Below are 15278 nucleotides of genomic sequence, written 5' to 3' on the forward strand. Positions count from 1 at the left end.
GCCAAATATGAAGATTCTATACCTTTTAGTTCTTCAGAAGAAGTCGTTTGAAGTTTTTGACATATTTGACTCCCGTGACCTTGAAAACAGGTCAAGGTCATTTTCGTGCTCAAACTTTGTAGGGCTCCTACCAACGAAGCTTTCAGCCATATATGAAGATTCTATACCTTTTAGTTCTTCAGAAGAAGTCGTTTGAAGTTTTAAACATATTTGACCCCTGTGACCTTGAAAACAGGTCAAGGTCATTTTCGTTCTCAAACTCTGTAGGGCTCCTACCAATGAAGCTTTCAGCCAAATATCATGACTCTAGGCCTGTCCGTTCTTCAGAAGAAGTTGTTTAAAGGAAAAGTTGACGGACGAGGACGGACAGACGACGGACGCCGCGCCACGCCATAAGCTCACTTGGCACTTCGTGCCAGGTGAGCTAATAAAGACAAGGTTTGTTGATGGAGAGAGTTGATGACACCGTAAAGAAGATAATAAAGACAAGGTTTGTTGATGAAGAGTTGATGACACCATATGGAAGATAATAAAGACAAGGTTTGTTGATGGAGAGAGTTGATGACACCGTAAAGAAGATAATAAAGACAAGGCTTGTTGATGAAGAGTTGATGACACCATATGGAAGATAATAAAGACAAGGTTTGATGATGAAGAGTTGATGACACCATATGGAAGATGATAAAGACAAGGTTTGTTGATGAAGAGTTGATGGCACATTATGGAAGATAATAAAGACAAGGTTTGTTGATGAAGAGAGTTGATGACACCATATGGAAGATAATAGACAAGGTTTGATGATGAAGAGTTGATGACACCATATGGAAGATAATAAAGACAAGGTTTGTTGATGAAGAGTTGATGGCACATTATGGAAGATAATAAAGACAAGGTTTGTTGATAAAGAGAGTTGATGACACCATATGGAAGATAATAAAAAAAGGTTTGTTGATGAAGAGAGTTGATGACCCCCTATGGAAGATAATAAAGACAAGGTTTGATGATGAAGAGTTGATGACTCCATATGGAAGATAATAAAGACAAGGTTTGATGATGAAGAGGGTTGATGACACCATATGGAAGATAATAAAGACAAGGTTTGATGATGAAGAGAGTTGATGACACGATATGGAAGATAATAAAGACAAGGTTTGTTGATAAAGAGAGTTGATGACACCATATGGAAGATGATAAAGACAAGGTTTGTTGATGAAGAGAGTTGATGACACGATATGGAAGATAATTAAGACAAGGTTTGTTGATGAAGAGAGTTGATGACACAATATGGAAGATAATAAAGACAAGGTTTGATGATGAAGAGAGTTGATGACATGATATGGAAGATAATAAGGACAAGGTTTGATGATGAAGAGAATTAAGGAGACAGTATACAGGTAGGAAAGACAAATTTAAGGAATGCCATCGCATAAATTGTAGAGGAGAACCACTAGTTGATATGTTTCCTTTGGACCAGCTGGTATAACTTTATTTAGATTGTCTCCATCTGCTATGGAGAAAAAAAATCTCTGTAGGAAAAGAAACAGATGAAGGTGTTGATGTACAGTTCTAGATTGCCACTATTGAATTATTGTAATTACACCTTTGAAACAACTGTAGCTGAGATTACTGATGTGTTAACCAATGGGAGGCAGTGTAGCTTCCGTCATGTGTACTCCAATAGGTTTCTGTTACATCCCCAGTGTTTGGTCGACAATCAAGATTTACTGGTGTCCCGTCACTATCTTGTACAATCACTGGGGCACATGTACTTAAAAGCAAACATGATAAAACTGTGTCACATACTAAGCACCAAAGCTAAGGAAACACTGAGACATCAACTAAAAAGTGATCCCTCGACGACATTTTGACCGACTAGATATCTTGTAAATGACTTGCACGTAAAAATACAAACGTTCCTTGAAGAATAAAACGGCATTATACTTCTAAACTACCACAAAGAAGAACCACATAAATACTGATGCAAGGAATCAGTTAAATTTACTACTCTGACGTAAACTCTCTTACTTTTTTCCCCCTCAGAACCCAGCTTCCATAAAAACAGTGTGTAGGTTTTCCGTTTTTATGTTCTTTTTCAAGTAGACTTAAAAGTTCAAAAACTGATTCAAAACATGTCTAGTGTGGTTTTATGGATACAGTTAGCGAGTTACAATGTTTGTCAATAACATACAGGCCATTCTGTTGCCTCGGAGCAGGAATGTTATCTTTCGGTGGTTTTCTTCCACCCATGTGAAAACTTGTAAGACTTATATTTATGTTGATTTCCATTTTATGATCAATGCAAGACAAGAAAAGGGTTAGTTTTAAGGAATTTAGCCTTGGTGTCTTCTATTTCAGTGATTAATACCCTCCAAATCTAGTATTCTTAAGTCTTCTGTTGATTTGAAAAGCTAGTATATATAAAAATGAGATGATTTGAAAACAAATTACACTGAAATGAAGTTCAGACATGTTTTTCAGAAATAAGTAGTATCAAAAATATTTTTTACCGAACAAATGGCCAGTGGGTAGATTGCTTTCAGTGTTAATATATAAGCATCACAAATTCAACATAGGGTACGAAAGAAAATTTGAACAGTTTAGCCTCTTTAAGTTTAAGGAATATTTTTTATAGATTTTTTATTACCGAAAATTAAATATCTAATTAATAATCTACTTAAAATAACTAATTAATAATCTACTAAACAGAAAACAATAAATAAACACACTGTGTATAACATTATAAGGATGCCAGGTAATTGACGAGTGGGGAACTTTTATTACTTTTATTGAGACCTAATTTATTACCCAAACAACATACTTTAACTATTTAAATCGGATTTTAACTATAATCTTTGTTTCAATCTCCATTTTCAATATCATGAGTTTTTACACATACTCTTGTTCAGAGCTCCATTTCAACATTTCATAGTGACATGATCAGATTGTTCATTAAGAGATTTCAAATCAAAGAAAGCATACTTTAAAACCGGTGTCCATCATAAAACAGCCTACTCTGTGAGCTAAAGGACCAGACCAATAACAGAAATTCCTCTTTTTTCCAACACTAATTACAGAAGCAGTGTTGTCCTATGTAACCACAACATTTACGGTTTGATTAAGATATATGTACTGTGGCTAGAATTGGTAATTGGTGAGAGTGGTCTCAAATAAGCATATTATGGATAATATATCTACAATTTAAAAAAACAATATCTCTCACTGAAAAAACACAATTGGAAGCTTTTTGAAAGTTCTTTCCGTTTTCTGTTTTTTTAAAAATAGAATGTAATCTGTCAGTAGTCATTTACTCATCAGCCAGGCTAACAGGTAAAGCTAAAACCTGCCTCCTGTTTGTAGGTCACCTCTACCTACTTATTGTATAGTGTACCTGCTCTCTGAGACATACTTCCCGCATGATCTCCTAACGTAGATCCTAAGTTGTGGGCCCCAAATAGAAAACAGGGCCAATACATACTCCCTCAGGGAAAATAGTTTAATAGATCATGGTACCGAGGTCCATATAATTTTCACCTTCAAAGCAATCAGAAACCTTCTAAATTATTGAAGACAACATGAGAATACAATGACAGGGGACCATACTCTACGGAAGGCTTTAGAACACTCTCCAGTCTGTCAACAAACTTCAATCAACGTTAATTTCCCAGACAGGAAGTCATTCTACACTCAAGTCCTGTGTGATCTTCCAACCATGTACACAATTAAGCCACTACACAATCACCTTGTAGCTGTGATGCAAGAACCAGATATGCAGGCCTTCCAATGACCAACATATTGGCTCTAGCTTCTGGAATCCTCTTAGTGTTATACAACATTCATACTGAGTGTTGACCTTGTCCCTGGATTTAACCCTTATTCTTAGATGTTGACCTTTGTCCTTGTGTATTGTCGTTAATTTGTCCCTGGGAGTTGACCTTTGTCCCTAGTTGTAAACCCTTGTTCCTAGAGTTTGACATTTGTCCCTGTGAGTGTGGACATTTATGTCTGAGTGTTGACCTTGTCCCTCTTGTGTGTTGACCTTTGTCCCTGTGAGTGTGGACCATTGTCTGAGTGTTGACCTTTGTCCCTCTCTGACTTCCCTCTGATTGACCTTTGTGTCTGAGTGTTGACCTTTGTCCTTCTGACTGCTGAACTTTGTGTCTGAGTGTTGCTCTTTGTCTCTCTGAGTGTTGACCTTTATATCTGAGTGTTGCCCTTTGTCTCTCTGAGTGTTGACCTTCGTGTCAAAGTGTTGACCTTTGTGTTTGAGTGATGACCTTTGTTTCTGAGTGTTGACCTTAATGTCTGAGTGTTGACCTTTGTCCCTCTGAGTGCTGGTCTTTGTCCCTCTGCTATGAGTGTTGAACTTTGTGTTTAGTGTTGACCTTTGTCCCTCTGAGTGTTGATCTTTGTCCCTCAGAGTTCACCATTGTCCATAAGTGTTAACCTTGGTTTTGTCTTTTGTCCCAACGGGTTGACCTTTGTCCCTGGGAGATATCAGTTATTGTCATGTAGACAGTCTTTACTTCTACTCAAGGTGATCATGTCTATTATTTGGTGTTTTTAAACAGAAAATGTAACATAATTGACAGAATCAGGGTTGTGGTTTTATTGAACTCAAGGTGTATGTGAAGAATGGTTTCATTGTTACTACACTATCTCACTGTTATTAATGTAACTGTGGACATTTTATTTAACAAGATTGTTTTTGTTAAATGTTCCCATTTTGCTGGTAATGGAGCTAAACGCAAAGACTAACAAAGTCAATGAAGCAAAAATCATAGGTTAGAGTGATCTACATTTGATATATGTGTGTAGTACTTCTCTGAGACATACCCCGCATGTACATGGAGTTTGAGAGCTGTTGGACTAATATTAAGAACAGTGCAGCGAAATGTAAATTCTAACCAAGATGTTATACAGATGGACACTGAATTCTTCCTCCACTAATGTCGAGGGGGCATACAAATATCTAAACAATCAAACTTGATTGTAATCTTGCCCTCACACATTAAATGTTTAAATGGAGTTTTTTGAAAGGTAATGCAGGATATTTCAAAACCTTTTGATCAAGGTTCAAGCCAAGGAAGTGACATAACTAGCAACCTATCAAGGTTCAAGCCAAGGAAGTGACATAACTAGAAACCTATCAAGGTTCAAGCCAAGGAAGTGACATAACTAGAAACCTTACCAAAACCACCCGTGTTCCCGCCTGCTTGAGTGCCTCGACCGCCTCGGAATGTGTAGCGTTGGATACGTCCGTCTCGTTCACCTTCACGATGATGTCGTTCATCCTGAAAAACACAACATCTTTGGTTAGTATTAACAGAAATTTATTAGTTGCTCTAATTTCAACAAATTGTATTGTATAGATAAATATATTCATAGATTTGAAAACTGGCAGATATCCTAGAAGGGTCTTGGCACCCGTCATCAAAGGATCTTGATCAGATCCACAAAAGATGATCTTTTACCTTCTTTGCTCTTCACATTCCTTACTGGTACTATGACCCAGTCCCATGTTAGATATCCTAATCAGGAATCTTGTACATTAAGTTAAACCTCGTAATGTTATGTTATTTGCTAATCTGGAAAATGTTTTTCATGTGTAAGAATTGCATAATTATATGGAAAACGCTAATGTTATCGTACTTATTAGACGTGCTGTCAATGAGGGATGAATTCTCATCAGGGCAAGGTGTTTTTTTATACAAGGGGAACCTCAATATAAAATTTGGGATAGATCCCTCCTGTACTTGTGGTGAAATTCTGATAACAAAGCTTAACAGTCAAAATCCAAGATAGCCATCTGTCTACCATTTTGTTTTATCTGATCAGTCTCAAAAGTTAATATGCACAACTATAAACCAAAGAAAACTTTCATATTACATTTGAGAAAGATTCTGGTGATAGTGGGCTAAACATCGTTGGTTAGCAGGTCTGGTATTTTTGATTTTTTAAACTTTTGTTGGTGTGTTTATATATAGGGTTTAGCACCCTCTCAGTAACTAAGGTCATAGGAAGAACATGTCCAAAGATTACGGGGTCATTCAATTATCATATTCTCACTTATTTAAGGGTGTATGATACATTACTGTGACACTAATTAACATTTCAAAAGAGTTTGAACATCAGAAACTTGTCAATTGTTTACTGTAAACAGATACTGACTTCGCTAATGAAGGACACATTTGACAGGTGCAAGAGAATATGTTCATTGATCACACCTCAGGTAACTGATCATAGCAAAGAAATTGATCACAGACAGGTAAATCAGCATAATTAGATACATCTATCAAAACATTTCTGACAGTAAGTAACTACCATACAAATTATAGGTAAGAAAACTTAAACATGGCTTACTGCAAAGTTAAACAACGGCTGTTTCCCTTCAGGAAGCAGGCTGTCGATTCTAGTATAACCTACAATCTACTTGAAACAATTGTTAACACATTATTTAATTTTATTTTTCTGAAATGAAATAGGGAATATCATTGATTTCTAGGTAAAAAGTTACCAAATCAACTGAACCCCTATAGACAACACATTTTGAACGTCTCCCAATAACAGAGCCAGCTGTCTCTGTCAAATTGACCTCCAAAGTTTCATTGCACAGACATTACCAACTTGTAAAATAAAACGTAAAACAGGCACTCATCCTTGATTTGATAGTGATGGCCCCCCGGCACGTGGTAGCGCCCTCACTGTTGGAACACGATCAAATTAGCCAGCCAAGGCAAATGTTTGTTTTACTGTCGATCATGAAAAATTCATAGTTTACACGATCGCAGCAAAGCTGTTCACACTATTGCCCGATACAATCCCGACAATCCGACAGGATGCTGTATTATCAGGATAGACGGTCGACAGAACCCCGTACCAGGAAGTCACGGCCACAAATAGCGCCACAAATAATTCAACACACAAAATCAACAATCAATAGCCATACAGACTTGACACTTATTGACATCAAGTGAAAGTTAACACCAGGTTTAATTATTCTGCTGCCAATAACGATGGAACTTTATTCACAAATATCACAACAAGTAAAGGTTCAATGTTCCATTTTATTTTTTTCCATTCTTTACTTTCTTTAGATGTCAGTATTATAGGGCCTTGGAACAATTGTTTTACCAACAGCTTTTATCTTTATGAAAGAGATAGGCAAAGAGTCCTTTCCTTCCTCCTTTCATTCAATCGTACATTCATTACCTGTTCATCAATTCATTTTTTAATCTTAAAGATCTTTGCCCTTTGAGCTCATCCCATCTTTTTTCTCTCAACCAAACAAATTTACGCTAACTAGACTGATAATTTTAATTCAGATGTAAATAGCTATAAGGTCAAAGACTAAGACCTTTCACAATTAACCTTAAAATTAAATAATGACATTTGAAAAGCACTTCCAAACTCTTAAGTGAAACAACGCAATGGAAGCGATATTGAGGGATGAATTTTGTATAATGCAGCACTCTGATAGTAATAATGACATAAGGTCAAGATTGTCTCGGTGAATAAATATTCTTGGTCCGGTGCTAATGACCGTGATGTCTTCAATATTCTAACTCCTAATCCCTGGTATCTTTTCTCGCCTTCTTCCTTGGACATCCCATCATTAGGGAAGTTCTAGTCCTTGACAAAGGTCGTGACCATACCTACAGCGACCTGTCAATCTTAAGACACGATGTTGTGTAATAACAATAAGTAGGGGAATCAACAGACAGTGTCCTATAATGGCCGTCCATTTATACACAGTTCTATATTTGTTAATGCAATAGATCTCGTGAATCACGTCATCTCAACCTTTAGTTGTAGTCGTCACTCTTGTCTTCAGATCTAGATTGGGTATCGTGTGATTGACATTTACTTCAACAGGAAACACAGATCAATGCTACTAGTGTTTGAAACATGAATTATGGTTTGATGTGTGTAGGTGTCTGATTGTTTCCGTGATTTGGCATGTTATTACTGTGACAAGAGAAGATCTACTAATTATATAAACTCTATACCAGTTTCGGAGACCTGAGAATAGCGCCCATTACACAACAAGACATTACCAAGCGGACTTCACACAAAATGTCACCAAACAGAGCAGGTTTCAAGAATACATTCTGCTATCAAGAAGACAAGCACCAGTGACAATAAGTGCTTGTTAACCATCAATGTGACCTTGGTCAACATGACCTAGTCACCGGTGACAATAAGTGCTTATTAACCATCAGTGGGACCTTGGTCAACATGACCTAGTCACCAGTGACAATAAGTACTTGTTAACCATCAGTGTGACCTTGGTCAACATGACCTAGGCACCGGTGACAATAAGTGCTTATTAACCATCAGTGGGACCTTGGTCAACATGACCTAGTCACCGGTGACAGTAAGTGCTTGTTAACCATCAATGTGACCTTGTTCAACATCACCTAGTCACCTGTGACGATATGTACCTGTTAACCTTCTATGTGACATTGTACAAACACAAACTAGTCATCTGTGACGTTATGTACCTGTTAACCTTCTATGTGATATTGTACAAACACAAACTAGTCACCTGTGATGTTATGTATCTGTTAACCTTCAATGTGACCTTGTACAAACACAAACTAGCCACCTGTGACGATATGTACCTGTTAACCTTCAATGTGACATTATACAAACACAAACTAGTCACCTGTGACGTTATGTACCTGTTAATCTTCAATGTGACATTGTACAAACACAAACTAGTCACCTGTGACGATATGTACCTGTTTACCTTCAATGTGACATTGTACAAACACAAACTAGTCACCTGTGTCAATATTTACCTGTAAACCTGCAATGTGACATTGTACAAACACAAACTAGTCACCTGTGACGATATGTACCTGTTAGCCTTCAATGTGACATTGTACAAACTCAAACTAGTCACCTGTGACGATAAGGAACCTGTTAGCCTTCAATGTGCCATTGTACAAACACAAACTAGTCCCCTGTGTCAATATTTACCTGTAAACCTGCAATGTGACATTGTACAAACAAAAACTAGTCACCTGTGACAATATGTACCTATTAACCTTTAATGTGACATGGTACAAACACAAACTAGTCACCTATGACAATATGTACCTGTTAACCTTTAATGTGACATTGTACAAACACAAACTAGTCACCTGTGACGATAAGGAACCTGTTAGCCTTCAATGTGACATTGTACAAACACAAACTAGTCACATGTGACGATATGTATCTGTTAACCTTCAATGTGACAATGTACAAACACAAACTAGTCACCTGTGACGTTATGTACCTGTTAGCGTTCAATGTGACATTGTACAAAGACAAACTAGTCACCTGTGACGTTATGTACCTGTTAGCCTTCAATGTGACATTGTACAAACACAAACTAGTCACCTGTGACGTTATGTACCTGTTAACCTTGAATTTGACCTAAACATGAATTGGTCTAAAAGTTGAAAAATAACTTTTTGTTGTTGTCTTGAAGCTTAGGTTGCTGCCTTCATAACAAGCAGAGCTAGGTTAGATACCCCCTACTTAATCTTTGACCTTAAATGCATGCCAAGGTTGTTTATTACACAACCTTATTAAACCAGTAATCCAACAAAACTTAATGGTTCACTAAAAGTTTGCTTTCCCATTAGCTGAGACAGTAACTTTTTACACTTAAAATATAAACATTCAATTTGTTTAGCATTGGTTTTTCCCTAACTGTTCATATGTAAGCCAGTGATGGCATGTCAGCGTTCTCCTTACCCAGATATCCCACATGGAACATCCTGTCATGGAAAACCTTTTGCATCAGAATCCTTTTAGCCATCAGTGAGAGTTGTTTAAAAAGTGGCACTAATTCAATTGTACATGATTTAGGAACAAACGGCACACCACATGGAGAGAGGTCTGACGTCGGTCACACACAACACAGGCTAGACAAAAGGCACAAAAGGCCTGCTGCTATAATAACTGGCATGGGAAATACATTCAGCTCCATATCCTCTACAAATAAGACTTAGACGTGATTTTGGATTGTTCCACAAAATCCTAATACGGCCTGGTGGCATAACCCAATTCTAGAAATGACTTTGCATAATTTAGTCACTGTTGGGGAGTTTTACCCTTTTCTTTGAAGCAATCTACAGAATAATTCTCAAGACATGTCTTATACGTATGCATTCGCACTAACAATGCTCATGGTAATTGTAAACATATCAGTGTTTATCGTTCAAACAATTTACTCATCGCTTGCACGTAGATAAAATCTTGAATCCACCTGCGGTGGCCTCTCGATTTTATCCATGTGCTCGCTATGAGAAAACTGTTCTCAGGACAAAACCTGAAAATACAGTGTGATAATCTATATATACACGATGTACTACTGAGCAATGAGGAATTCTCCTTTGTCCACTTAGAAATTGACTAATATGCCACGCTTCATTGAACAATAACCAATATGTGATGCCTCACTGAAAACTGACCAATATGCCATGCCTCAATGAACAATGACAAACATGCCATGTATTGCTGACCAATACCCAAAATGCCATGCCTCGCTTAACAATGACCAATATGTCATGCCTCGCTTAACAAGGACCAAAATGTCATGCCTCGCTTAACAAGAGCTGTCGGAGAACAGCATAGCTCACCTATGTATGTTATTATAATACTGAAACTATCAATAGAAACACATGTATATTTAAACGTTGATATAGAGCCTGTCGTTTTATTTGCCACCACACTTACCACCAGGATATTTCAAGGATTGTTAAATGTGTAGAAATATCTATGTGAAGTGATTGTTAAGAAATTAACAAAGTCCAATAAAGCTGTTTTTGGACGCTAAAATATGAAAATATGGTTCAACACATTGCTTACACTCAATACAAATACTTCAACTTTATAATAGACAACAGCCTATTGATGGTGGTGGTCCAACACTACTCAACAAAACTTGCACAAAAACTTAAACCTCAAATTTAACTAAGTCCAACTTAGCTGTTTTTGGGCCATTAAATATGAAAATATTGCCCAGAACATTGCTAACACTCTATATAAATGCTTCAACCTTATACTAAACAACTGTGTATTGATGGTGGTTGTCCAACATTTCACAAATAACTTGCCCAAAAACTTTAACCTCAAATTTAACCAAGTCTAATTAAGCTGTTTTTGGGCCATAAAATATGAAAAGATTGCCAAGAACATGGCTAACACTGCATATAAATGCTTCAACCTTATAATAGACAACAGCGTATTGATGGTGGTTGTCCAACATTTCACAAAAAAACTTGCCCAAAAACTTTAACCTCGAATTGAACTAAGTCCAATTAAGCTGTTTTTGGGCCATAAAATATGAAAATATGGTCCAGCACATTGCTTACACTCGATGTAAATGCCTTAAACTCATATTTGGCAACTGTGTATTGAGTGTGATGATCCAACACTGTCTGGAAAAAACTTGCACCAAAACTTTAACCTCGGAAGGTGGGACGCCGACGCCAGGGTGACTACATTAGCCCCCTTATTCTTCGAATAGGCGAGCTAACAATGACCAATATGCCAAGACTCAATAAACAATGACCAACATGCCATGTCTTGCTGACCAATACCCTAAATGCCATGCCTTGCTTAACAATGAACAATATGCCATGCCTCGCTTAACAATGACCAATATGTCATGCCTCGCTTAACGACCAAAATGCCATGCCACAATGAACAATGACCAATATGTCATGCCTCCCTTAACAATGACCAACATGCCATGTCTTGCTGACCAATACCCTAAATGCCATGCCTCGCTTAACAATGACCAATATGTCATGCCTCGCTTAACAACAACCAACATGCCATGTCTTGCTGACCAATATCCAAAATGCCATGTCTTGCTGACCAACACCCTAAATGCCATGCCTCGCTTAACAATGACCAATATGTCATGCCTCGCTTAACAATGACCAATATGTCAGGCCTAGCTTAACAATGACCAATATGTCATGCCTCGCTTAACAATGACCAACATGTCATGCCTCGCTTAACAATGACCAACATGCCATGTCTTGCTGACCAATACCCAAAATGCCTCACTCAACAATGACCAATATGTCATGCCTCAATGAACAATGACCAATATGTCATGCCTCAATGAACAATGTCCAACATGCCATGTTTTGCTGACAAATGGCCAAGGCGCCATGCTTTGCTGACCAATGACCAATTCAAACATAGTATGTCTTGCTGACCAAAATATATTATAGGCCATGCCTCACTGCACAGTGACCAATATGTCATGCCTCACTGAACAATGACCAACATGCCATGCCTAATACTGACCAATTCCCATTACATTACAGCTCATTGGGCGATACACAAAATTACTCCCACATGCCACACTATGGTACCCCACATTAGTGTAGCTTGTATACAGAGTAACGTACTCACAGGAATGGGATCCTGCTGACACTACCACACCAAACACCTCCTCATAACAGGCCGACCCATTACCGTCCCATACCAGGGGAATAACACAGACGTCAACAACACCTTATAAAGTCCCTGACCTTCCCTCCATCAGGTCAATGTTCTTCAACTTTGTAAGCTTTACTGATGCAGTTTCCTGTTGTCATTGATGCCAATATCCCGTCATAATACATTCTTCAAATAACGTATGCTCATAAACATAAAATCCAATAAATTATTTTGATAAATCACTCTTTGAACAGTCTTTTTTAATTATCATCTTGATAAAGTGTGGACCTTCCCCTGTAATGACTTGCCAGCCAATTCTGATATTTTTTTTTTGCAAACTTTTTTCCTAGAGACCTGGTATAGTCTGTAATACAGTAATCCACCTAATACAGTGACCTACTTCCTGTAGAGACCTGGTATAGTCTGTAATACAGTAATCCTCCTAATACAGTGATCTACTTCCTATAGAGACCTGGTATAGTCTGTAATACAGTAATCCACCTAATACAGTGACCTACTTCCTATAGGGACCTCGTATAGTCAGTCATACAGTAATCCACCTAATACAGTGACCAACTTCCTATAGGGACCTCGTATAGTCTGTCATACAGTAATCCACCTAATACAGTGACCTACTTCCTATAGGGACCAAGTATAGTCTGTCATACAGTAATCCACCTAATACAGTGACCTACTTCCTGTAGAGATCTGGTATAGTCTGAAATACAGTAATCCACCTAATACAGTGACCTACTTCCTTTAGTGACCTTCAAACAACTAGTCTGTTGTACCAATACCTGTCCTTAAATAGTGACCTTAGGTTGCTAAAACAACCATTCATATTTTGCTGGTCTGTTGATATAATATTTACCAATCCTAACATATTTTGTTCAAACATCTTGTCTGTTAAACAGCAGCCATACCGATATAATGAACAATTGTGTTTGCCTCCAAGAAAAACAGAAAATCATTATTTGCAAAGTAATTCAATTAATGAAATTCAATTATAACACTTTTTCTCCGCCTTGTCTTGTTTTGATCATTATGGAAATGCATTTCATGTTTACTGAATATATGTCATCTCATCTCTTCTTAAAAACGGAAGTAAAGTTACTGTAGCCCCTTCCTCTTTGCTATGAACAGTTCTTTAGGCAAAGTGACAAACATGATACCAGCAAGAATTCTGGGTAAAAAATCTCAATGAACGGCTTCGACTCCTAGTGTCATGTTGCAAGTAGTGCTCTTATTGACAAGTCCAGTTGTTCAACAACTTCCTTCAAAACCCAATCACACCCATTGAAAGGCTTAACACTGATTAAAAACAATTCTGTGTTTTTGTTTTAGAATTAATTTAGACCGTAAACAAAACTGCTTGCCCACGACAGTAACCCAATATTGACACCACTATGAAAGGCATGGTTGTACATATAGATTAGTCAGGATATGTCTGCCTAATGCATTTAAATAAAGAGTTCATGTGTAACATTCTAAATGTTTTATTTGTAGAAAATGAATCAGTGCCACCAAAAAAATGTTTCTCTGGCAAAAATCTTTGGCGAACTGCCTTCCCACATGAAACTCGCCATGTGTTACACTGAAATCAATGGTGGTACCTTACATGACAAAATCACCATGGTTACATAATGCAGTTGGCTAATTTTCTAAATTAGCAGAAATTAGATATCCCTGCACCGGGTCTTCGTTCTGTAATGACACAACCGATCACAGTACCTACGGAGGTGAGAATCAGATTGGGTAACGATTTCACTCACTACAAGTTACACAACAAACAGTTGGTTTTCAAAAAAATAAAACAACTCTTTGGTAAACTGTGTGTGGTTTGAACAGTATAAGGTATAGTAGTTGGTACCCAAGTACGATTTTACAAAATACAGGCTATATATGCTAGTCACAAAGGATTACAATGATGTATCACTGTAAGTGTTGTAGGGTTTAGGCAGTGTCCTTCAGATGTCCTTGAACCATTCTAAACCTCAAGCAGCCAGTGTTTTGCTGGTAGAGGTCATACCCACTGATCCCGTAAAAAATACAGAGTTTAACTTGGTGACGATTCTCACATGTCCTCTAAGCACTGACTGTTAAATGACAAGTATAATACTGATATTATGAAACACAAAATTCAAGGTAAAATTTGCTAAGTTAATCTTGAATTTTGCTTCTATTTGAACCTTACCATTCTCACAACACTATTTCTGAACAAATGTAAAGTTCTCTTACGATCTAGTGCATTAAATTCAAATTGGCAATTAGTCATTTCAAAATATTCTATTAAAGACTCAATGTCATATATTACAACTAGAAACTGTCCTGAAATGGTTGTATCAGTATGGATGTGTCTATAAAAACCATAATGTAATTCACCGATAACTGCTAGAAAGCCAAATAATTCATCCTGTCAAATTAGGACCTCTGGTGAAATGTTGAATTTGATTTCAGTTGAAGGTCAATATTGTACTTGACCAAGTCATCCACACTTTTTGATATTGTAGAAAGTTTCATGAAAATCAAACCCTTCTTTCAAGAGTTATCAGGTGGTTACTATATCAAATGCTGGAATCCAAAATGGCCACTGGCGGCCATATTGAATCTCAAATCTAACTCAAAAATAATCTTGATTGGGGTATCGATATAATGCATAGTTTTTAATTTCATGAAAATCAACATATTAACCATGAAGAGGTATCCACATCAGGTACTGAAATCAAAGATGGCCTCAGGCATCAATATTGAATTTCAGATCTGACTCAAAATCATAACTTAACTTTGGAATTTTAAAATATAATGTATTTGAAGTGAATTTCACG

The 15278-nt window shown here is 37.2% G+C and overlaps 1 protein-coding gene across 6 annotated transcripts in view; it reads right to left on the bottom strand.

Moving 5' to 3' along the window:
• Positions 1 to 15278, bottom strand: part of LOC110465311 (disks large homolog 1-like) — a 243433-nt gene that overhangs the window by 99423 nt on the left and 128732 nt on the right. For all 6 annotated transcript variants that reach the window (XM_021521034.1, XM_021521036.1, XM_021521035.1 and 3 more), the window contains one exon: positions 5189 to 5291. In XM_021521034.1, the coding sequence (XP_021376709.1) occupies positions 5189 to 5291 (103 nt within the window). The remainder of the gene's footprint in view (positions 1 to 5188; positions 5292 to 15278) is intronic.

Source organism: Mizuhopecten yessoensis, unplaced genomic scaffold, assembly GCF_002113885.1.
Source record: "Mizuhopecten yessoensis strain PY_sf001 unplaced genomic scaffold, ASM211388v2 scaffold11069, whole genome shotgun sequence".
NCBI lineage: Eukaryota > Metazoa > Mollusca > Bivalvia > Pectinida > Pectinidae > Mizuhopecten > Mizuhopecten yessoensis.